The sequence below is a fragment of the Heterodontus francisci genome, chromosome 17, assembly GCF_036365525.1.
Source record: "Heterodontus francisci isolate sHetFra1 chromosome 17, sHetFra1.hap1, whole genome shotgun sequence".
NCBI classification, from domain to species: domain Eukaryota; kingdom Metazoa; phylum Chordata; class Chondrichthyes; order Heterodontiformes; family Heterodontidae; genus Heterodontus; species Heterodontus francisci.
The window spans coordinates 91699527-91724079 of record NC_090387.1 but is presented as its reverse complement, the minus strand read 5'-3'; the positions used below and the strand labels follow the sequence as shown (position 1 = coordinate 91724079).

General features: G+C 42.4%; 1 protein-coding gene across 1 annotated transcript; it reads right to left on the bottom strand.

The window, feature by feature from the left end:
* Positions 1–475: 475 nt before the first annotated feature.
* LOC137378642 (probable G-protein coupled receptor 139) lies at positions 476–13438 on the bottom strand. Its single transcript, XM_068048934.1, has 2 exons — positions 13354–13438; positions 476–1368 (listed from the first exon to the last, which is right to left on the bottom strand). Exons 1-2 carry the CDS (start codon positions 13436–13438, stop codon positions 476–478), a joined length of 978 nt encoding a protein of 325 aa, XP_067905035.1.
* Between the last annotated feature and the right edge of the window lie 11115 nt (positions 13439–24553).

Genomic DNA, 24553 nt, shown 5'->3' with positions numbered 1-24553 from the left:
GGAGATTTATTAGTATGGTAGCAGGGATGAGGGACTACATGGGGAGAGACTGGAGAAGCTGGGATTGTTGTTCTTGGAAGAAGTTAAGAGGAGATTTAATAAAGTTGTTCAAAATCATGAGTTCTGACAATGTGGAGGAAATGTTTGTACTGGCAGTAGTGTCAGGAACCAGAGGACACAGATTGAATGCAATTGGCAAAAGAACCAGAGGGGAAATGGGAATAAAAACATTTAGTAAGTGAGTTATGATCTGGAATGCACTTCCTGATAGGGTGGTGGAAGCAGAAACAATAGAAAATTTCAGAAGGGAATTGGATAAATATTGTAAGGGAATCAATGCTGAGCTGCTCGGAGCTCTGGGATTTGGGCTCTGATACATTCCTGCTCCTCTGAGCTCTGAATTTAGCTCTGCTCATCGGGATATAGCCTTATTTATGAGATGGAACTGAATTGTAATGCTGAGAAATCTTTTTGTTCACTGTTTGATGAATCTGAGAATCACAGTGAAAGGATATTTCACAACCTTTTTCAGCTGCTCTCGGAATTTGCTCTGAGTCACTGTGTAGATACAGGTGTTTGTGCAGGTACTGAGGAGCTGGAGCAGGTATCCGATGGTACTTGCGTTGGGTGAAGGGGTACGGGAATCAGACATGAATGCAATTCGCTGATACAGGTAACAGGTGACATGTGTCGTCCATAAAAGAATAAAACTGCCTGAGATAGTGAAGAGTAAAATGATGGATTTTCTGCGTTTGTCCATCTCAGAGTCACTGGGACTCTCTCTATCACTGGTCTCCTGGAGTCTCCGGCGGGCTCTACTGGCTATTAAAATGTGTCTGACGGTCAGAGTGTTGAGAAGCAAAATCAAAACGAATGGGAGCACAGGGGTTAGAACGCGATGAAGAATCTCGTAAGCTGCCCAGAAGATTGAAGTGTAATACTCTGGTTTTGTGATGCAAAACCATTCCAAGTTATTGAAGATGTACTGAGCTTTAAATTTGAAGAACCAGGGAATACTTTCCAAACAGCTCAGCACAGGCACTGCTCCAATAATCACCCTTGCAGTTTTCTCAGTGCAATATTTAGTTTTCAGCCTCTGGCAACAAATGGCCACAAATCGATCAAAGGTGAAAGCAATTGTAAACCAGACAGAAATCTCCGTGGTGGCAACAATGAGCATCGTTACCAAACTACATATGGGAGTAATATCCAGGAAAGAAACTGGGAAATAAACAATCAGCCACCTCAGAATCACATCAGTCATGACAACCATGAGATCAGCCGCTGCCATGGCTACCAGGTAATGAGTGACACATTTGGAGAGACCGCAGTTTCCCCGAGACAGGATCACAATCGCCAGCAAGTTAACTGCAAAAAAAAAACAAGGCGAGAAAAACTGGTGAAGTTAAAAGCATCAGTTATACAGGATGTTCTGTTGAATTTTCTGCATCCTGTATTTGAAAATGACATCTGATTGGACCAGTGTTTCCAGCAGGAAACGGTTTGTATAATTAAAAAAAAAACATATTGTGAATCAATTGAGAGAAATAAAAGCAGCATTAATCTTAAAAACAGACATGAGTTCTGGTCATATGACCTCAGTCAGTGAGGGAGGAGGCCAATGGAGGAGGGCCTAGTGTCAACGGCATGGGGGCAAAGGAAGAGAAAGAGGTGGGAGGGCCTGGTGTTAACTGGGGCCTGGGGTCAGCCTGTTGTTAAACAAGAGAGGGGAAGGCAAGGGAAGAGGGCGGCTCACAGTTAACAGTGGGTGGGGGGTGAGGGGGTGGTGGTGGTGGTGGGAGGTGATGGGGGAGGTCAAGAGGGGAGAGTGAGGGGGGAGTACATGGTCTTAACTAGGCCAGGGATTAAGGGTAGGTGGATGAAGAGGAGTGCCTGGTCTTAACTGGGGAAGGAGAGCGAGAGTGGATGGCCTGTTGTTAACCCGTGATTGGGTGGAAGTGGGAGGTAGGAAGGTCTGGGAGGAGGGAGCTAATGATTCAGGTGCAACGATCTGTACTAATTCAGCACCTTCAAGTAAGCTCACAGCACAAGGAGGGAGGGAGAACATTTTTTCCCAGGCAGACCCTCAGGCCGTTTCATTACAGTCAACAGATCTTCAGAGGTCTACTTCACTTGGGGTGCAGAGTGTAACAGAGATGTCTCATGTCCAATCAACTATGTCATCTGCACATAGACCTTCCTGTGTTGTCTATAGAGCAGATTACTGGGGAGTTGATCTTTATCAACTGGGATAATATGCTCTTCATCCATGTGAATTTTGCTAACTTTGAGAATGTGAGAATCTGCCTGGGGTTTCTGATTCTAATTACATAGAATTTACAGCACAGAAATAGGCCATTCAGCCCAACTTGTCGATGCTGGTCTTTATATTCCACACAAAACATACGAACATAGATACACATTAGGAGCAGGAGTAGGCCACTCGGCCCTTCAAGCCTGCTCTGCCATTCAGTAAGTTCATGGATGAAATGATTACTCCATATTTCCACTTACCCCGATAACCTTCCACACCCTTGCTTATCAAGAATCTATCTAACTCTGCCTTAAAAATATTCAAAGATTCTGCTTCCACTGGCTTTTGAGGAAGACAATTCCAAAGACTCACAACCCTCTGAGAGAAAATAATTCTCCTCATCTCTGTCTTCAATAGGGAATCCCTTATTTTTAAACAGTGACCCCCAGTTCTAGATTCTCCCACAAGGGGAAACATTCTTTCCACATCCACCCTGTCAAGACCCCTCAGGATCTTATCTGTTTCAATCAAGTTTCTTCTTACTCTTCTAAATTCCAGCAGACACAAGCCAAGCCTGAACAATCTTTCCTCGTAAGACAGCCCACCCATTCCAGGTATTAGTCTCGTAAACCTTCTTTGTACTGCCTCCAATGCATTTACATCCTTCCTTAAATAAGGAGCCCAGTACTGTACACAGTACTCCAGATGTGGTCTCACCAGTGCCCTGTATAGCTGAAGCATAACCTCCCTACATTTGTGTCCAATTCACCTCACGATTAACAATAACATTCTATTAGCTTTCCTAATTACATGCTGTACCTACATACTAACCTTTTGTGATTCATGCACTAGGACACCCAGATCCCTCTGCATCTCAGAGCTCTGCAATCTCTCACCATTTAGAGAGTATGCTTTTTTATTCTTCCCGCCAAAGTGGGCAGTTTCACACTTGCCCACATAATACTCCATTTGCCAGGTCTTTGCCCACTCAGTTAACCTATCTATATCCCGTTGTAGCCCCCTTATGTCCTCTTCATAATTTACTTTCCTACCTATGTGTCATCAGCAAATTTAGCAAAGATACCTTTGTTCCCTTCATTTAAGTCATTTATATCAATTGTAAAAAATTGACGCCCCAGCACAGGTTCCTGTGGCACACCACTTGTTGCATCTTTCCAACCAGAAAATGACCCTTTTATGCCTACTCTCTGTTTCCTGTTCGCTCGTCAACCTTCTATCCATGCCAATATATTACCCCCGACATCATTATTCAAGAAGGGTAGCTGGGATAAACAAGGCAATGACAGGCCAGTGAGTCTAACATCAGTGGTAGGGAAACTATTGGAAAAAATTGTGAAGGACAGGATTAATCTCCACTTGGAGAGGCAGGGATTAATCAAGGATAGTCAGCACGGCTTTGTCAGGGGGAGATCATGTTTAACAAACTTGATTGAATTTTTCGAGGTGATAATTTGATGTGTAGATGAGGGTAAAGCAGTTGACGTAGTCTACATGGACTTCAGTAAGGCTTTTGAGAAGGCCCCGCATGGGAGGTTGGTTATGAAGGCAAGAGCCCATGGGATCCAAGGCAACTTGGCAAATTGGATCCAAAATTGACTTAGTGGCAGGAGGCAGAGGGTGATGATCAAGGGTTGCTTTTGTGAGTGGACGCCTGTGACCGATGGTGTCCCACAGGGATCGGTGCTGGGACCCTTGCTGTTTGCAGTGTACATTAATGATTTGGACGTGAATATAGGAGGTATAATCAGTAAGTTCACAGATGACACAAAAATTGGTGGTGTCATAAATAGTGAGGCAGAAAGACATGGATTATAGGACGATTTCGATGGGCTGGGAAGATGGGCAGAGCAGTGGCAAATGAGAAGGGGCAGAGGGTCAAGGCGATGGGCCAAGTGCTGGAAAATGGGATTGAAGTATATAGGTGCTTGATGGCCGGCACAGACACGATGGGCTAAAGGGCCTGTTTCCGTACTCTTTGTTTGTAACTCGATGACTCTATGACCATGAGCTTTTATTTTCTGCAATGACCTTTGATGTGGCACCTTATCAAATGCCTTCTGGAAATCTAAGTACAATACATCCACTGGTTCCCCTTTATCCACAGTACATGTAACTCCCTCAAAGAACTCAAATAAATTGGTTAAACCTGATTTCCCCTTCACAAAACCATGTTGACTCTGCCTGATTACCTTGAACTTTTCTAAGTGCCCTGCTGTAACGTCTTTAATAATAGCTTCTAACATTTTCCCTCAGACAGATGTTAAGCTAACTGGCCTGTAGTTTCCTGCTTTCTGTCTTCCTCCCTTTTTGAATAAAAGAGTTAAATTTGCTATTTTCCAATCTAACGGAACCTTCCCCTATTCTAGGGAATTTTGGAAAATTAAAACGAAAGCATTAATTATCTCACTAACCACTTCTTTTAACACCCTAGGAGGAAGTCCATCAGGACTCGGGGACTTGTCAGCCCGCAGCTCCAACAATTTGTTCAGTACCACTTCCTTGGTGATTGTAATTTTATTGAGTTCCTCCCTCCCTTCCATTTCCTGATTGACAGCTAATACTGGGATAAAAACAAGAAATGCTGGAACCACTCCGCAGGTCTGGCAGCATCTGTGGAAAGAGAAGCAGAGTTAACGTTTCGGGTCAGTGACCCTTCTTCAGAACTGACAAATATTAAAAATGTCACAGGTTATAAGCAAGTGAGGTGGGGGTGGGGCAAGAGATAACAAAAGAGAAGGTGTAGATTGGACAAGGCAACATAGCTGACCAATAGGTCATGGAGCAAAGGCAAACAATCTGTTAATGGTGTGTTGAAAGACAAAGCATTAGTACAGAAAAGGTGTTGACAAACTGAATATTGAACAGCAGCAAGTGCAAACATGAAAAAAAAAACAGTGGGTAAGCAAACTAAACAAACTAAGATGAAATGAAATAAATGCAAAAAACGGTTGTAAAAAATGGAAAAAAGAAAGAAAAAAAATAACTAAAAATGAAAGTAAAATGGGGGGCTGTCATGCTCTGAAATTATTGAACTCAATGTTCAGTCTGGCAGGCTGCAGTGTGCCTAATCAGTAGATGAGATGCTGTTTGTTGAGCTTGCGTTGATGTTCACTGGAACACTGCAGCAATCTCAGGACAGAGATGTGAGCATGAGAGCAGGGGGAGTGTTGAAATGGCAAGCAACTGGAAGTTCAGGGTCCTGCTTGCGGACTGAGTGGAGGTGTTCCACAATGCGGTCACCCAGTCTGCGCTTGGTCTCCCCAATGTAGAGGAGACCACATTATGAGCAGCGAATACAGTATACTACATTGAAAGAAGTACAAGTAAATCGCTGCTTCACCTGAAAGGAGTGTTTGGGGCCTGGGATAGTGAGGAGAGAGGAGATAAATGGGCAGGTATTACACCTCCTGCGATTGCAGGGGAAGGTGCCATGGGACAGAGACGAAGTGGTGGGGGCAATGGAGGAGTAGACCAGGGTGTCATGGAGGGAACGATCCCTTCGGAATGCTGACGGAAAAGGAGGGGAACATGCATTTGGTAGTGGCATCACGCTGGAGGTGGAGGAAATGGCGGAGGATGATCCTTTGGATATGGAGGCTGATGGGGTGGAAAGTGAGGACAAGGGGAATCCTGTCACGGTTCTGGGAGGGAGGGGAAGGGTTGAGGGCAGAGGTACAGGAAATGGGCCGGACACGGTCTTCCGGACACTCAGCAGTATTTTGCTTTTATTTTAGGTAATACTTAGGTTACTTGTCTCCTCCATAGTGAAGACCGATGCAAAATATCTGTTCAATTCATCTGCCTACTCCCACCCCTCTTTAGCTAACCCTATCGTCATATCCTTCTATTCTTTTCTCCCTCTTGTGATTATCCAGCTCCCTCTTCAATGCATCTATGCTATTTACCTCAACTACTCCCTTTGTTAGTGAGTTGCTGGCGATGTTTACACATTCAGTTGCCAACGTAATGTCTCAGACCCTGAAGTAATAAACGTATATCGAGGATCCTCCCAAATTCCCAGTAAGGGCCTTCCTGACCAGGAGGCATTGAACTCAGTGTTGCTCCTCCACAATCACTGCCCACACCTGCCTTTTGTCATTGCATTGGACAGAGGGGGAATAGAGAAGCTGCAAAGGTTACAAGAGCCAGGGACATGCTGGATCACAGGAGTCTCAGCTCAATCTCCTGAAAGGTATTCACCACCTGCTCGCCAACAATGTTGTCTGCAGAATGAAATCTGAACTGAACCCTATGTCTGTTGAGTGTATTGAGGGGCCCAGATGCTTAGAGCAATTGTGTTTGATTTCATTTGGCCCTTTGGGAAGAACTGCTCACAGACAGGATACACTTAATGTCCGCTCTCTTTCTAACTTAGCGTTTCTCTCAGGAATTTCCTTTGTGCCATTCCACTCTGAAAGGGAGGGATTTCCTCTGCCATGTGCTGTTCCACACTCTCCACTTCTTCACCCTTTTCTTCCATCAGGATATATTCTGGTGAAACATTCTACCATTTGGTATGGTGGTTGGTCCAGTGGAGGATTCCGTTCTCCGGGATCTTTCCTGGCACCAGTGGAGACCCGGGATGGAGATTATTGGCCTTCAATCACCAACTGAGACAAGGCCTGGCTGCCCACTCTTTCCAGGGCCAGACGAAAATTAATATTGACACATCTCATCTGTCTCTTTTTCTGTTACCTGAAGGAGTGCATCTCTATTTTTTATTGTATTTCATCCCTACAATGCTAATCCTAGGTCATCCAGTGTGCAGGGTGGGCAGCTGGAATGATCTTCTGAGCCTGGCAAAAGTCAACAGTTACAGGATGTGCAAGATTGTCAGGAATGATAATGCTTCCTACTTGTACAGACCTGGGATTGAACCCAAAACTTAATGTCCTTTCTGGCACAAACTCACACTGGTCAGTGAATCATGGATTCACATGGGTTAGAATTATTGATGAAACAAAAAGTAATCTTACAAACGATATTGCTGCACTCTTACACCAGCTCCTGCTCATGTATCTTTCTTTTCTAATTCAGCTGTAGTTGTGGTAATTTGTTCCACTAAACATTCTTTCAAACAACAATCGTTCATTTAGACAGCACCTTCAAATTAGGGAAATTCCTCAAAGCATAAGGAAAAAATTGACACTGAACCGAAAAGGAGAATATTAGGAGGGTTGACCAAAAGCTTTCGAGGTGGGTTTCAAGGAATGTTTAAGAGCAGAAGAAAGTGCAGAGGTGGGGGATGGGAGTTCCAGAGCATGGGATCCAGGTAGCTGCAAGGATGGCCACCAGTGGTGGGGTGGAGTGAAGGGGTGCACAAGTGGACAGTTAGAGGAATGAGAGTTCAGAGGGGGTTTTAGGGCTGGGGAAATTTATATAGAAATTTATAAGGGCGGCACAGTGGTTAGCACCGCAGCCTCACAGCTCCAGCAACCCGGGTTCAATTCTGGGTACTGCCTGTGTGGAGTTTGCAAGTTCTCCCTGTGTCTGCGTGGGTCTCCTCTGGGTGCTCCGGTTTCCTCCCACATCCAGAAGACTTGCAGGTTGATAGGTGTATTGGCCGTTATAAAATTGCCACTAGTATAGGTAGGTGGCAGGGGAATATAGGGACAGGTGAGGATGTGGTAGGAATATGGGATTCGTGTAGGATTAGTATAAATGGGTGGTTAATGGTCGGCACAGACTCGGTGGGCCGAAGGGCCTGTTTCAGTGCTGTATCTCTAAATCTAAAAATCTACATCTAATTTAAAGAGAAGGAGGGGTGGGCGATGAAGGAATTTAAACAGGAGAAACAGAGGTTTAAATTGGAGATACTGGGGAAACCAGGAGCTACATGAAGCTCAGTGAGCACAGGGTGAGTAGGAGTTTGTACTGGATAGGCTCGGAGCAGCAGTGTATAAGATGGAGATGAATGGAGGTTAGAATGGGCAGAAAGAACATTACAAAGGAGGAGGTGTTGGAGGTTTGGAAACGCATTAAGGTGAATAAATCCCCAGGGCCTGACCAGGTGTATCCTAGGATGCTATGGGAAGCAAGGGAGGAGATTACTGGGGCCCTGGCAGAGATTTATGTATCATCATTAGCCACGGTTGAGGTATTGGAAGACTGGAGGATAGCTAATGTTGTGTCTTTATTTCAGAAGGGCAGCAGGGATAAGCCAGGGAACGACAGGCCGGTGAGCCTTACATCAGTGGTGGGAACGTTATTGGAAGGGATTCTGAGAGACAGGATTTAAATGCATTTGGAAAGGCAAGGTCTGATTAGGCATTGTCAGCATGGCTTTGTGCGTGGGAAATCATGTCTCACAAATTTGATTGAATTTTTTGAGGATGTGACCAAGAGGATTGATGAGGGCAGGGCGATGGACGTTGTCTACATGGACTTTAGCAAGGCCTTTGACAAGGTCCAAGGTAGGCTGGTCCGGAAGGTTCGAACACATGGGATCCAGGGTGAACTAGCAAATTGGATACAAAATTGGCTTGGTGACAGGAGGCAGAGGGTGGTAGTGGAGGGTTGTTTTTCAGAATGGAGGCCGGTGACCAGTGGTGTGCCGCAGGGATTAGTGCTGTGGTCTCTGTTGTTTGTCATATATATTAATGACTTGGATGTGAATTTAGGGGGCATGATCAGTAAGTTTGCAGATTACACCAAAATTGGTAGTCTTGTGGACAGAGAAGACAGTTGTCTAAGGTTACAACAGGATATAGATAAACTGGGAAAGTGGGCAAGGGATTGGCAAATGGAATTTAACGCAGACAAGTGTGAAGTGATGCATTTTGGGAAGTTAAACCAGGGCAGCACATATACAGTGAATGGCAGGGCCCTGGGGAGTGTCGTTGGTGTCTACCTTGGGTGCAGATACATAGTTCCCTGAAAGTGGCAACACAGGTAGGCAGGCTGGTGAAGAAGGTGTATGGCATGCTTGCCTTCATTAGCCTAGACATTGAATACAAGAGATGGGATATCATGTTACAATTGTACATAGCGTTGTTTAGGCCGCATTTGGAGTACTGTGCGCAGTTCTGGTCGCCGCACTAAAGGAAAGATGTGATTAAGCTAGAGAGGTACTTGAATGAGAAAGGCATAGAGGGATATGGAATTAGTGCAGGCAGGTGGGATTAGTATAGAGAGGCATTATGGACGCGATGGGCCGAAGGGCCTGTTTCTATGCTGTACAACTCTCTGACTCTAAAGACCATTTGATCCACCTTCAATTCCAACATCCAGTAAAACCCCATAATGTGTCCGCACAATACAATATTCAGTAGTTTCTCACATGCTCCCGGGTTTCTGTTCCAGTATCGAGACCAAATCTATAGCTTGATGACTTTTGGTGTGAAGAACTTCCTGAAATCTGACCCACTGTCATGGTTTGGTCTGAAATAGTGCCCAGAATGATCATTGTTCTAGACTTTTTACATCGTAAAATACATCTTTCAGTCACTCCTTTCAAGGCTGAAAAAGCCAAGTTTTTCCAGTTTTCCTTCACAACTTGTTCTCAGTGCCCAGAGATCTTCTGGCTGTTCTCTAAACTGGTTCCTTTTCTACTCAGGATCAGAACTAGAGTGAGTGAGTGCTCAGTTTGAGCAATGCTCCTTCATTTTGATTCCAATGTTGTCAATACATGACTCTGTATTCAATTTATTTGGTTTAATATTACTGCACCGTGATCTTGACAACTGGCCAGTTGGTCCTCTAACACTTTGGGATTGTGTTTGACAATTACACCACCATTTCTGAAGTAAACATGTTTTCATAGCATCATCTTTGAAGAGCTATCAAATTAGTCCTGCTCTTTCCCCATAACTCTGCAATCTTTTCTCATTCAAGTATTTATCCAGTTCCCTTTTATTATTGAATCTGCCCTTTCAGGCAATGCCTTCCAGATCACAACATCTTGCTGTATAAAAGGTGACCTCATGCTACCTCTGGTTCTTTTGCCAATGATCTTAAATCTGTGTCCTCTGGTTATTAAACATTCACCCACTGGTAACAGTTTCTCCTTATTTAATCTATCAAAACCCTTCATCATTTTGAATGCCTTGATCAAATCTCCTCTTAAACTTCACTGCTCCAAGGACAAGCCAGCTTTTCCGGTCTCTCCAAGTAACTCACATCATTCATTCCTGGTAGCATTCTGGTAAATTTTCTCTGCACCTTCTCTAAATGTGTGGCTTTATTTCTAAAATGTGGTGCAGAGAATTGGCCAGAATACTCCAGCACAGGCCTAACTGGTGTTTCATAAATTCGTTAAACATGATTTCCCGTTCACAAAACCCTGCTGACTATTTCCGATTACCTTGAGTTTTTGTAAGTACCCGGCTACAAACTCCTTAATGACTGATTATAACACCTTCTCCACAACAGACAGCAAGCTAACTGGCCATTAGTTACCTGCCTGTTTTCTGTTTCCCCCACCTCCTGAATAGAGGGTCTTTCCAGTCTGATGACACCTTTCCAGAATCTAGCGAATTTTGCAAAATTAGTATTAACGCACCTACTACCTCATTAGCCACCTCTTTTAAGACCCGAGGATGAAATCCATCAGGACCCATTCCGCAGTTCCGTCAGAAAGGGGTCAGTGACCTTCCAAATATCTTTGGTCAGTGCCACTTCCCTGGTGATTGTAATTTCACCAAGTTTTTCTCATCCTTCCACTTCCTGATAAACAGCTATTACTGGAATGTATTTTGTATCCTCTATAGAGAAGACAGAAGCAAAATATTAGTTCATTGCATCCGCAATTTCCTTATTACCTACTATTAAATCCCCATTCTCACTCTCTATAGGACCAACACTCAATTTATTTACTCCATTCCTTTGTAAATACCTGTAGAAACTCTTGTTATCCATTTTTACATTTCTAGCTAGCTTCCTCTCATACTCTAATTTCTTTCTCCTAATTAACCTTTCAGTCATTCTCTGCCATTCTTTATATTCTGACCAATCATCTGAACTGCCACTCATTTTTGTGCAATTACATGCTTTTTCCTTAAGTTTGTTGCTTTCCTAAACTCCTTTAGTTAACCACGGATGGTAGGTCCTCTCGCTAGAATTTTTCTTTATGGTAGGAATATAATTATTCTGAGTATTCTGAAATATCCCCTTAAATGTCTGCCACTGCTTCGCTATTGATCTATCAACCCAGTTCACTTCAGCATGCTCAGCTTTCATGCCCACATAGTTACCCTTATTCAAGTTTGAAGTACGAGTCTCAGACCCACTCTTGTCTCTTTCCAACTGGATGTAAACTCCAATCATATTGTGGTTACTTCTACCTTTACTCTGATGTCATTAATTAATCCTGTCACATTACACAATACCAAGTCTAATATAACCTGATCTCTGGTTGGTTGCAGAACACGCTGTGCTGCTCTGAGAAACTGTCTTGAAAGCATTCTATGAACTCCTCATCCAGGCTAATATTGTCATTCTGATTTTTCCAGTTTATATGTAGATTAAAATCACCCATGATTATTGCCAAAACATTTTCACAAGCACCTAATATTTCTTCTTGCATACTGCATCCTTGTGATTACTGTTCGGGGGCCTGTAGACACTCCCACTAGTGACTTCTTTCCCGTACTATTCCTCATCTCCACCAAAACTGATTCTACATCCTGATCTCCTGAACTAAGGCCCAATGTCCTATTATCCTATTGTTTACTACATTTCCAAGTTGTGTGTCACCTGGAAGCTTTGACATAATGCCCCATGTATTCAACACAATGTCATTAACATATATCAAAAAGAGCAGTTCTCCCAACACTGACTCCAAGTGTATACCACTGTATACGTCCTTCTCGTCTGTAAAATAAACGTCCACCACAACTTTCTGCCTCTGAACCAATTTCCTAGTGACACAGCCACTTTCCTTTAATCCCATGGACTACAGTTTTGCTAACAAGTCTTTAATAAGTGAGGAATTTTATCAACCACCTATCTAAAATACATGTACATAACATCAACTGTGCTACCTTCATCAACCCTCTCCTTTACTCCAACAAAGTCAATTAAGTTTGTTTTCTGCCGATTTGCAATGCATTACACTTATTACTTGACATAGATCATTGTTGAGCCCACAACATGTCTTGCCCATAAATCTCCAGTAATCTCCTTTCAGGCTCACGTTCCCCTTTCCCCTTTACAATCTTCTCAATGACCTGCTCAACATCTGCGAAAAGAGCAGGAAGAGGAAGTGAGGCAACACATGAGGTCAAGCATCTCACAATGGATTCCACGATCATTATTATTATTAGAATCATATTAAACAAATACCATATCTGCAGTGTATACACACTGAAAACAGACTGCAGATGAAGATGTAATGAAGATATCAGACACAGTGCCACATTATAAAACCTCCAGAAATAAAACAGTCAAAATGTAAAGACATCGGTAGCTTCGGTTTTGCAGCATTATTCACCCCAAATCAGCCAAATTACATTCAGTGCAAAATAGGATTTGCATGATCCTTTGTGTTAGCTTAAAAATATTGCGCTAGATACTGGTACTGTCCACAAAACTGTCCGCGTTTCTAGATCTAATTCATCACCATGGACAATTTTCACCAATTGTGCCTATTTATGAGCCTTCAAGGAGGCTCCTAAAATTAAGCTGTTTTTTTTAGGCACAAAGACACTAATAGGCATGTTTTAAAATCATTTAAACATTACTTTTTTATTACTAAGAAACTGACTATTGTATATCAATGTAACTAGTAAACAGTTCTGTACAGCTTTTCAAATTCATTTTCATTATTTAAAATACGCCTACACAAACTTAGATTTCAAATGCTTATTTATTGTGTTAAATCCATTTTCAACTGTATTAATAAAGCTGCATGAGATTATCACTCTTAAATATATCAAGAAATATCTTTAATGCACTCCAAAATGCTGACGATCCTGCTGGTTCATGGCAGATTTTATTTTCAGAGACATTCAAATGAGTTTGAACAAAACTTGAGGAAAAGAAGCATTTCTCGAAACGAGCACAATTTGCACCCAGATCGCAGAAACACTTCACCAATGACACAGCAATAAACAGATATTGGTAACTTGTCAGTAACTTACTGGGCACTCCAATGGCACCAAGCACAGGACAATAAATGACCTCAACATCAGCGAGTGTCGGTATTAAATTGAACAAATATTTCATGCTCAGTTTAAAGCAAGAACTCCAACTTTAACTGAAACTGTGATCATCTAAAGGAGTCTTCAAACAACAAATCCTCCAGGGACATAATTAGGTTGGGTGATCACTGATATTGCTTACAGTCATTTGAACAAACAGATCTGAGAGAGGCAAACAGCATTAGCATAGAGTAGTTCGGAAGTAGGAGGGATAAGACAGGGTTTGGGGGTGGTGGTGGAGGCATAGAGGAATGTGTGATATCTAAAAGGTGTCTGGAGTGCAGGTGCGTATGTACCTGCAGCGTGGTCAATGAGGTTGGAGGGCTGCAGGCTCAAGTAACTACATGGGATTATGGTAAAGTGGCAATAATGGAAAAGATAAACAAACACTCTCAATTTGTCTGACTGTCTTTTTGCAAACCGTGCACCTGAATGAGTAACTCCACCACACCCCGAACTTCTACTTAAATAATAAACTTTGATCCATGTTATGTTTATGCTCATCAAATAGAGGAATATGAATATTCAGAAATCAGTTTAATTCTGGTCATTTAACGTCAGCATTGGGCCTGTTGAGGTCAGGTGTTTGAGAGGAAGATGTGCATGAAAATGGACTTTATTCTGCTTCAGCCTTCAAAGACCACCACAACTGTTCCAAAGTAATATAGTATTATTATCATTATTACTTTTATCAACATGAAAAGAGGAAATTAAAATCAAAGAAATGTGACCAATTTGGGAGCAAAAAGGGAATCTGCTTGAGGGCAGAGAACATGGCTGAGGTAATAAGTACTTTATTACTATGGCAGCGAGGCCTGGACAACGTATGTCAGCCAGGAGCGACGTCTCAATTCATTCCATCTTCGCTGCCTCCAGAGAATACTTGGCATCAGGTGGCAGGCCGTATCTCCAACACAGAAGTCCTCAAGGCGGCCAACATCCCCAGCTTATACACACTCCTGAGTCAGCGGCGCTTGAGATGGCTTGGCCATGTGAGCCGCATAGAAGATGGCAGGATCCCCAAAGACACATTGTGCAGCGAGCTCGCCACTAGTATCAGACCCACCGGCCGTCCATGTCTCCGCTTTAAAGACGTCTGCAAACGCGACATGAAGTCCTGTGACATTGATCACAAGTCGTGGGAGTTAGTTGCCAGCGTTCGCCAGAGCTGGCGGGCAGCCATAAAGACGGGGCTAAAGTGTGGCGAGTGGAAGAGACTTAGTAGTTGGCAGGAAAAAAGACAGAGGTGCAAGGGGAGAGCCAACTGTGTAACAGCCCCGACAAACACATTTCTCTGCAGCACCTGTGGAAGAGCCTGTCACTCTAGAATTGGCCTTTCTCGCCACTCCAGGCGCTGCTTCACAAACCACTGACCACCTCCAGGCACTTATCCATTTTCTCTCGAGATAAGGAGACCAAAGAAGAAGAAGAAGAAGAATCTGTCCTCAGAAAACAAGAAGATGCTGCTGCCAAAGTCCGAGAATAATGGGGTAGGAGGAGAGAAATTGGATATGGTAAACTGGACGAAAAGAATAAGAACATAAGAAATAGGAGCAGGAGTAGGCTATTCGGCCCCTCGAACCTGCTTCACCATTCAAGAAGATCATGCATGATCTGATTTTTGCCTTAACTCCACGTTTCTACCTGCCCCCCATAACCCTTGATTCCCTTGTCAATCGAAAATCTGTCAAAGTCAGCCTTGAACATATTCAATGACCCAGCCTCCACTGTTCACTGAGGAAGAGAATTCCATAAACTAATGACCCTCTTGGAGAAGAAATTCCTCCTCATCGCCATCTTAAATGGGAGTCCCCTAATTTGTAAATTGTGCCCTCTAGTTCTAGGTTCTCCCACAAAGGGAAACATCCTCTCTGCATCTACCCTGTCAAGCCCCTTCAGAATCTTGTATGGTTCAGTAAGATCACCTCTCGATCTTCTAAACCCCAATGACTATTGGCCTAACCTGTTCAACCTGTCCTCATTAGGCAAACTCTTCGTCCCAGGAATCAGTATAGTGAACCTCTCTGATCTGCTTCCAATGCAAGTATGTCCCTCCTTAAATAAGGTGACTTACACAGTACTCTAGGTGCAGTCTCACAAATGCCATTTTGAGTTGTAGCAAGATGTCCCTACTTTTATACTCCTCTTGCAATAAGGGTGAATGTCCCATTTGCCTTCATAACTACTTGCTGTTTCTGCATCCTGACTTTTTGTGATTCATATACAAGGACCTCCAGGGTCCCTCGGTACCTCAGCATTCTGCAGTCTCTCTCCATTGAAATAATATTCTGCTTTTATATTTTTCCTGCCAAAGGGAACAAACTAGCATTTTTCCACATTATACTCCATCTGCAATTTTTTTTCCCACTCACTTAACCTATTGTTACGACCGACTGCTCCAGTCAAAGCCCCCAATCAAAATATGCAACTCTGATTGTGCTGGGAGAAACACACTGTTAATTCAGTCCCGCCCCTCCACAGATCGCCGAACAACTCATCTTAAACTTTCCAAAACAAAGAAAGACCCAGCCAAATTGTACCATCTATTAACCCCCAAATGAGGCTAACCAAACCAGGTGTCTTTAAATCAACAAATTAACCATTTAATTAGAAGTAACTAAATTCTTAAATGCTACAATGATATTAACTACATTTAAAATAGAACAAAATTAGAGTCCTTTCTGATTTACGCTCCTGCCGGAGGTGAAAAAAGTCCAAGCTATCTTCCCAGGTCCAGTGAGGAAAGGAAAACAGTCCAACGCCCAAAGTTTCAACTCCTCCTTCTTCTAGCGATGACCACAGTAGATCAGCAACTTGCAACCACTTTCAATCGAATCAATCTGGCTTTGGAATTTTTGAGGGATAATAGATTGTCACAGTCCAGCATCCCTTCCTTCAGTTCAAATTATCAGAGATCTCTGTTTTGGCTTGACTATTTAGAATTATGATTGAGAATAATAAATAAACAGACTAAATTCTCTTCCTTCAGTTTAAATGATCTGAGAGTGCTCCTTTCAGGTGCTAACACACAGCTGTCTGTCTGTGTCCTCTCTTAGAACAGTCTTTTTGCACGAGAAGCCAGTTCAAAATTACACTGCAACGAATGCTCAGTCGAGAGGCTGTAACCAAGGTAACGAAAATGCATCCTTTGAATTGCAACTCTGAATGGCTGTATCCAAGGCGATGAGAATGCATTCTTTGACTCAGCCTTCAGAGCATGCTGCCTTAAAGCAGTACGGCTCTTTTTCCAGCCTTAAAGGCTCATCGCATTCTTCCTGGAAAAAAAGCTACAGGATCATAACACTATCTATATCCCTTTGCAGACATTTTGTATCCTCCTCACAACTTGCTTTCCTAGCTACATTCATATCACCAGCAAATATGGCTGCAATACAGTCGGTTCCTTCAGCCAAGTCATTAATTTAGATAGTAAATAGTTGAGGCCCCAGTCACTGATCTCTGTGACACTCCACTAGTTATAGTTTGTCATCCTGAAAATGACCCATATATCTCGACACTCTGTTTCCTGTTAGTTAACCAGTCCTGTATCCATGCTAACAACATGAGTTCTTACCTTGTGTAGTAACCTTTTGTGTGCCACCCTATGGGATGCTTTCTGTAAATCCAAATAAACTGCATCTACTGGTTCCCCTTTATCCACCCTGCTTGTTACATCCTCAAAGAACTCTAATAAATTTGTCAAATACAATTTTCCTTTCACAAAACCATATTGACTCTGCCTGATTGTGTTGTAAATTTCTAGTTGTCATGGTACTATCTCTTTAATAATGGATTCTAGCATTTCCCCAATGATAGATGTTAGGCGAACTGGCCTAAACTTTCCAGCTTTCTGACTCCTTCCTTTCTGAACAGAGGTGTTACATTTGAAGTTTTCCAATTCATTGGGACCTTTCCAGAACCTAGGGAGTTTTCAATGATTACAAGCAGTGCATCTACTATCTCTGCAGTCACGTCCTTGAAGACCATTGGATGTAGGCCATCAGGTCCAGGGGTATTGTTAGCCTTTAATCCTATTAGTATTCCCATTACTTTTTCTCTAGTGATGTGAAAGATTGAAGTTCCTCCCTGCCTTCTGCCTCCTGATTTTCTGCTATTCTTGAGATGCTTTTTGTGTCTTCTCCTATGAAGACAGTTACAAAATACTTGTTCAAAGCCTCTGCTATTTTCTCATTTCCCATTATTAATTCCACAGTCTCACCCTCGAATAGAGCAATGCTCACTTTAGCGACTCTTTTCCTTTTTATATATTTGTAGAAGCTTTTACTGTCTGTTTTTATGTTTCTTGCTTGCTTTTTCTCATACATCAGTTTCTTCATCCTCATTTTTTTTTAGTCATCCTTTGCTGGTTTCTAAAATTTTTCACTATTTTCTGGCGGACCATTAATGTTTGCAGCATTGCATGACTTTACTTTCAATTTGATACCATCCTTAACTTCCTTAGCCACGAATAGTGCATACTTTCGGTAGAGTCATTCTTTCTCAATAGAATGTATCTTTGTATGGAGTTATGGAATATCTCCTTTAACGTCTGCCACTGCTTTGCTACTGTCTTACCTTATAACCTATTTTCCCAGTCCACTTTAGCCAATTCAGTCTTCATACCCTTGTAATTGCCTTTATTTAAGTTGAAGATGCGGGTTATGGCCGACATTTCTCTCTCAAACCCAATGTGCAATTCACATATTATGATCACTCTTGCCTACAAGATCCTTTACGAGGCGGTATCTAATTACACATGTAAAAATAGGAATTAGGAGCAGGAGTAAGCCACTCAGCCCCTTGAGCCTGCTCTGCCATTCAACAAGTTCATGGCTGATCTGATTGTAACCTCGACTCCACATTCCCGCCTACCCCCAATAACCTTCCACCCTCTTGCTTCTCAAGAATCAATCTACCTCTGCCTAAAAAACTTTCAAAAACTCTGCTTCCACTGCCTTTTGAGAAAGAGAGTCCCAAAGGCTCATGACCCTCAGAGAAAAAAAAATCTTCTCACCTCTGTCTTAAATGGGACAACACTTATATTTAAACAGTGACCCCTAGTTCTAGATTCCCCACAAGGGGAAACATCCTTTCTGCATCCACCCTGTCAAGACCCCTCAGGATCCGATATGGTTCAATCAAGTTGCCTCTTACTCTTCCAAACTCCAGTGGATATAAGCCCAGTCTGGCCAACCTTTCCTCATAAGGCAATCCGCCCATTCCAGGTATTTGTCTAGTAAACCTTCTTGAAATGCTTCCAATGCATTTACATTCTTCCTTAAATAAGGAGACCAGTATTGGGCACAGTAGTCCAAATGTGGTCTCACCAATGCCCTGTATAACTGAAGCATAACCTCTCTACTTTTGCTTTCAATTGCCCTTGCAATAAACGATAGCATTCTATTAGCTTTCCTAATTACTTGCTGCACCTGCATACTGACCTTTTGTAATTCATGCACGAGGACACCCAGATCCCTCTGCATCTCAGAGCTCTGCAATCTCTCACACTTTGGATAACTTGCTTCTTTGTTATTCTTCCTGCAAAAATGGACAATTTCACATTTTCCCACATTATACTGCATTTGCCAGATCTTTGACCACTCACTTAACCAATCTATATCCCTTTGTCGCCTCCTTATGTCCTCTTCATAACTTACTTTCCTACCTATCTTTGTGTCATCAGCAAATTTAGCAACCATACCTTCTGACCCTTCATCCAAGTCATTTATATAAATGTAAAAATTTGAGGCCCCAGCACTGATCCCTGCGGCATACCACTCGTTACATCTTACTAATCTGAAAATGAAGCATTTATGCCTACTCTCTGTTTCCTGTGAGCTCGCTAATCATCTATCCATACCAATATGTTACCCGCTGCACCATGAGCTTTTATTTTCTGCAAGAACCTATGATGTACCTTATCAAATGCCTTCTGGAAATCTAAGGGCAGTACATCCACGGATTCCCCTTTATCCACAGCACATGCTACTTCTTCAAAGAACTGTAATAAATTGGTTAAACATGATTTCCCTTTCACAAAACCATGTTGACTCTGCCTGATTGCCTTGAATTTTTCTAAGTGCTCTGCCATATCATCTTTAATAATATCTTCTTATATTTTCCCTATAACAGATGTTAAGCTAACTGGCCTGTAGTTTCCTGTTTTTGTCTCTCCCCACTTTTTGAATAAAGAAGTTACATTGGCTATTTTCCAATCTAATGGAACCTTTCCTGAATCTAGGGAATTTTGGAAAATTAAAACCCACACATCGATTATCTCACAGACCACTTCTTTTAGGACCCTAGAATGAAGTCCATCAGGTCCCGGAGACTTGTCAGCCCACAGCTCCAACAATTTGCTCAGTGCCACTTTCTGGTGATTGTAATTGTCTCGAGTTTCTCCCTCCCTTCCATTTCCTGATTTACAGCTATTTCTGAGATGTTACTTGTATCCTCTATAGTGAAGACCGATGCAAACTACCCGTTCAATTCATCTGCCATCTCCTGATTTTCTCTAACTGGTTCTGCAGATTCACTTTCTATAGAACCAATGCCACTTTGTTAACTCTTTCGTTTTTTAAATATCTATAGAAACTCTTACTACCTGTCTTCATATTTCGAGCTAGCTTTCTCTCGTACTGCATAATTTTCCCCTCCTTATCAATCTTTTAGTCATTCTTTGCTCTTCTTTATATTCTGCCCTTTCATCTGACGTTCCACCCATCTTTTTGCAATTACATGCTATTTCTTTAAGTTTGATGCGATCTAATTTTTTTAGTTAACCATGGACAATGGGTCCTCCCCTTGGAATTTTTCTTTCTGGTTCGAATGTATCTATTCTGTGTATTCTGAACTATCCCCTTAAGTGTCTGCCATTGCATCTCTGCTGACTTATCTCTGAACCGAATTTGCCAGTTTACTTTAGCTAGCTCTGCTTTCACGCTCTCAAAATTGCCCTTATTTACACTTAAAATACTAATCTTGGACCCATTCTTCTCTCCCTCAAACTGAATGTAAAATTCAATCATAGTATAACCGTTGCTACCTCTTGCCGTCTTCACTATGAGGTCATCAATTAATCCTATCTCATTGCACAATACCAGGTCTAGTATAGCCTACTAGCTGGTTGGCTCTAGAATGTGCTGTTCTAAGAAACTAACCCCCAAAACATTCTCTGAATTCCTCAATAAGGCTACCTTTGCCCATCTCATTTTTCCAGTCAAAACGTAGATTAAAATCTCCCAGGAATATCGCTGTACCTTTCTGACATCCTGTCTTTTTACATAATACCAGGGCTAAATAGCCTGGTCCTTGGTAGGTTCCAGAACTTATTGTTCTAAGAAACTGTCCTAAATACGCTCCGTGAACTCCTCCTCCAGGCTATCTTTGCCAATTTGATTTTTCCAATTGATGTGAAGATAAAAGTCACGCACGATTATTGCCGTACCTTTCATGCAAGCCCCAAATATTTCTTCTGTCGGCTCTGTCCTACTTTGTAGCTTCTGTTCGGGGGCCTATAAACTACTCCCACCAGTGACTTCGTTCCTTTGCTTCTTCTTATCTCCACCCAAACTGATTCTACTCCATGAACTTCTGAACCAAGATCATTTTTCACAGATGTACTGATCTCATCATTTATTAACAGACCTATCCCAACTCCTTTTCCTTTTCCCCCAGCCTTCCAAAATGTCAAATATCCTTGAATATTCAGGTCTCATGCTAATATATCACCCCCAACACCATGTGTTCATATCTTGTGTAGTAACGTTTTAGAGAGCGCCTTATCAAATGCCTTTTGGAAATCCAAATGCACTACATCTACTGGTTTCCCTTTATCCACCCTGCTTGTTACATCCTCAAAGAACTCTAATAAATTTGTCAAACACGATTTCATATTGACTCTGCCTAATGTTATTGCGATTTTCTCGTGGTCCTGCTACTAACCCTTTAATAATAAATTCTCGCATTTCCCAATGATAGACATTAGGATAACTGGCCGATATTTTCCAGCTTTCTGCCTCCCTTCTTTATTGAACAGAGGTGTTACATTGGCATTTCTTCCAATCCATTGAGACCGATGGTGGGGGAGTCCAGAACCACGGGTCATTGTCAAAGGATACGGGGTCAACCTTTCAGGACTGAGATGCGGAGAAATTTATTCACCCAGAGAGTGGTGAGCCTGTTGAATTTGCTACCACAGAAATGTTAAATGTTTTCAAGAAGGAGTTAAATAAAGCTCTTGGGGCGAAAGGTATCAAAGGATATGGGTGGAAAGTGGGAACAGGTTCTTTAGTTGGATGATCAGCCATGATCATTATGAATGGCGGAGCAGGCTCGAAGGGCTGAAGGGCCTAATCCTGCTCCTATTTTCTATGTTTCTATGTTTCCAGAATCTCGGGTGTGTTGGATGTTACAACCAATGCATCTGATGTCTCTGCAGTCATTCCCTTTAATACCCTGAGATGTTGGCCATCAGCTCCAGGAGACTTCTTAGCGTTTAGTCCCATTAGTATTCTCATTACGTTTTTGCTGATGACAGTGACTGTTTAAAGATCCTCCATCCCCAGCTATCATATCATACTCATTTATTTCTATTTGTGCTATCAATTCATCCATCTTGTTACAAATTCTGTGAGCATTCAGATAAGGAGCCTTTAATTCTGTCTTCTTACCTTTTTTCCCTACTCTGATCTTATTTGCTGGTACCCTGTTATGTTTGTGTGCTGTGTCCCTTTCTGTCGCACTCTGATTCTCATAACATTTTTCATTATCTTGCAATGTTTCCTGGTCCTTTCTCTTCAGCTTTCCAAATCTCCACTCTCATATACACTCCCCCACTATTTATTTGAAAGCCCTGTCTACCGCTCTAGTTATAAGATTTGCCAGGGCACTGGTCCCAGCGGGCTTTAGGTGAAGGGCATCCCAACATCCCAATCTTTCCCCAGTACTGGTGCCAGTGTCCTATGAATCAAAACCCACTTCTCACACCCCAATCTTTTAGCTACACATTTAACTCTGATCTTATTTACCCGAATGTCAATTTGCTCGTGGCTCAGGTTGCCATCCAGATATTATTACCGTTGAGGTTCTGCTTTTTAATTTAGCTCCTAGCTGCTCATACTCGCTCACCAGAACCTCTTTCTTAGTCCGATGGAATGTGTTTTAAATTTTAGCAGCTGAAAGTAGAAAACGCACCTTTTTCAGATGGGAAGCATCCAAAGTTATTCAGGCAAGTAATGGTGGAAATAATGGATGTTGCAGCCAAAACCTCCCACTCATCCTTGAGTATGAAAGTGGTGGTAGAGGACTGGATGGATACAAATATTATGCCCCTGTTCAAAAAATGAGAAAGGGCTTAACCCAGTTAGTAAGGCCAGTGAACCAAAGATTGATAGAAACATAGAAAATAGGAGCAGGAGTAGGCCATTCAGCCCTTCAAACCTGCGGCACCATTCATTATTATCATGGCTGATCATCCAACTCAGCAGCATGTTCCTGCTTTTGCCCCATACCCTTTGATCCCTTTAGACCCAAGAGCTATATCTAACTCCTTCTTGAAAACATTCAACATTTTGGCCTCAACTGCTTTCTGTGGTAGCGAATTCCACAGGCTCACCACTCTCTGGGTGAAGACATCTTTCCTCATCTCAGTCCTGAAATGTTTACCCCGTATCCTTAGACTATGACCCGTGGTTCTGGACTCCCCTACCATCGGGAACATCCTTCCTGCATCTCCCCTGTCAAGTCCTGTTAGAATTGTATAGGTTTCTGTGAGATCCCCCCTCACTCTTCTGAACTCCAGCGAATATAATCCCAACTGACTCACTCTCTCCTCATACGTCAGTCCCACCATCCCAGGAATCTGTCTTGTAAACCTTTGCTGCACTCCCTCTATAGTACGAACATTCTTCCTCAGATAAGGAGACCAAAAGTGCACACAATATTCCAGGTGTGGCCTCACCAAGGCCCTGTATAACTGCAGCAAAACATCGCTGCTCCTATACTCAAATCCTCTCGCAATGAAGGCCAACATACCATTTGCCCCATTTAACACCTGTTGCACCTGCATGCTTACCTTCAGCGACTGGTATACGAGAACACCCAGGTCTCGCTGCATATTTTCCTCTCATTTTATAGCCGTTCTGATAATAATCTGCCTTCCTGATTTTGCTACCAAAGTGGATAACCTCACATTTCTCTACATTACACTGCATCTGCCATGCATTAGCCCACCCACTCAACTTGTACAAATCACCCTGAAGCATCTCTGCATCCTCCTCACAACTCACCCTCCCACCCAGTTTTGTGTCATCTGCAAATTTGGAGATATTACATTTAGTTCCCTCATCTAAATCATTAATGTATGTTGTGAATAGCTGGGGTCCTAGCACCGAACGCTGTGGTACCCCACTAGTCACTGCCTGCCATTCGGAAAAAGACCCATTTATCCCAACTCTTTGTTTCCTGTCCGCCAACCAATTTTCCATCCATCGCAATACACTACCCCCAATCCCATGCAATTTAATTTTACATGCTAATCTCTTATGTGGGACTTTTTCGAAAGACTTCTGAAAGTCCAAATAAAGCACATCCACTGGCTTCCCCTCATCAACTCTATTCGTTACATCCTCGAAGAATTTTAGTAGATTTGTCAAGCATGATTTCTCTTTTGTAAATTCATGCTGCCTCTGCCCAATTCTACCACTGTTCTCTAAGTGCTCTGCTATAAAATCTTTCATAATGGACTCTAGAATTTTCCCCACTACCGATGTCAGGCTGACTGGTCTATAATTCCCTGCTTTCTCTCTACTTCCCTTTTTAAATAGTGGGGTTACATTAGCTACCCTCCAATCTGTAGGAACTGTTCCAGAGTCTATAGAATCTTGGAAGGTGGCCACCAATGCATCCACTATTTCTCGGGCCACTTTCTTAAGTACTCTGGGATGTAGATTATCAGTCCCCGGGGATTTATCGGCCTTCAATCCCATCAATTTCCCCAACACCATTTCTCTACTAATACTGATTTCTTTCAGTTCCTCTCTTTCACAAAACCCTGTGTTCCTCAACAATTCTGGTATGATATTTCTGTTCTTCTTTGTGAAGACAGAACCAAAGTATGCATTTAGTTGGTCAGCCATTT

What these genes read in the sequence shown, in the direction of transcription:
- LOC137378642 (XM_068048934.1), bottom strand. Translation starts at nt 13,438, where the DNA reads ATGAAATATTTGTTCAATTTAATACCGACACTCGCTGATGTTGAGGTC. An exon ending in TGGTGCCATTGGAGTGCCCA is followed by an intron (nt 1,369 to 13,353) that starts GTAAGTTACTGA and finishes TTTTTTTTGCAG; the next exon opens with TTAACTTGCTGGCGATTGTG.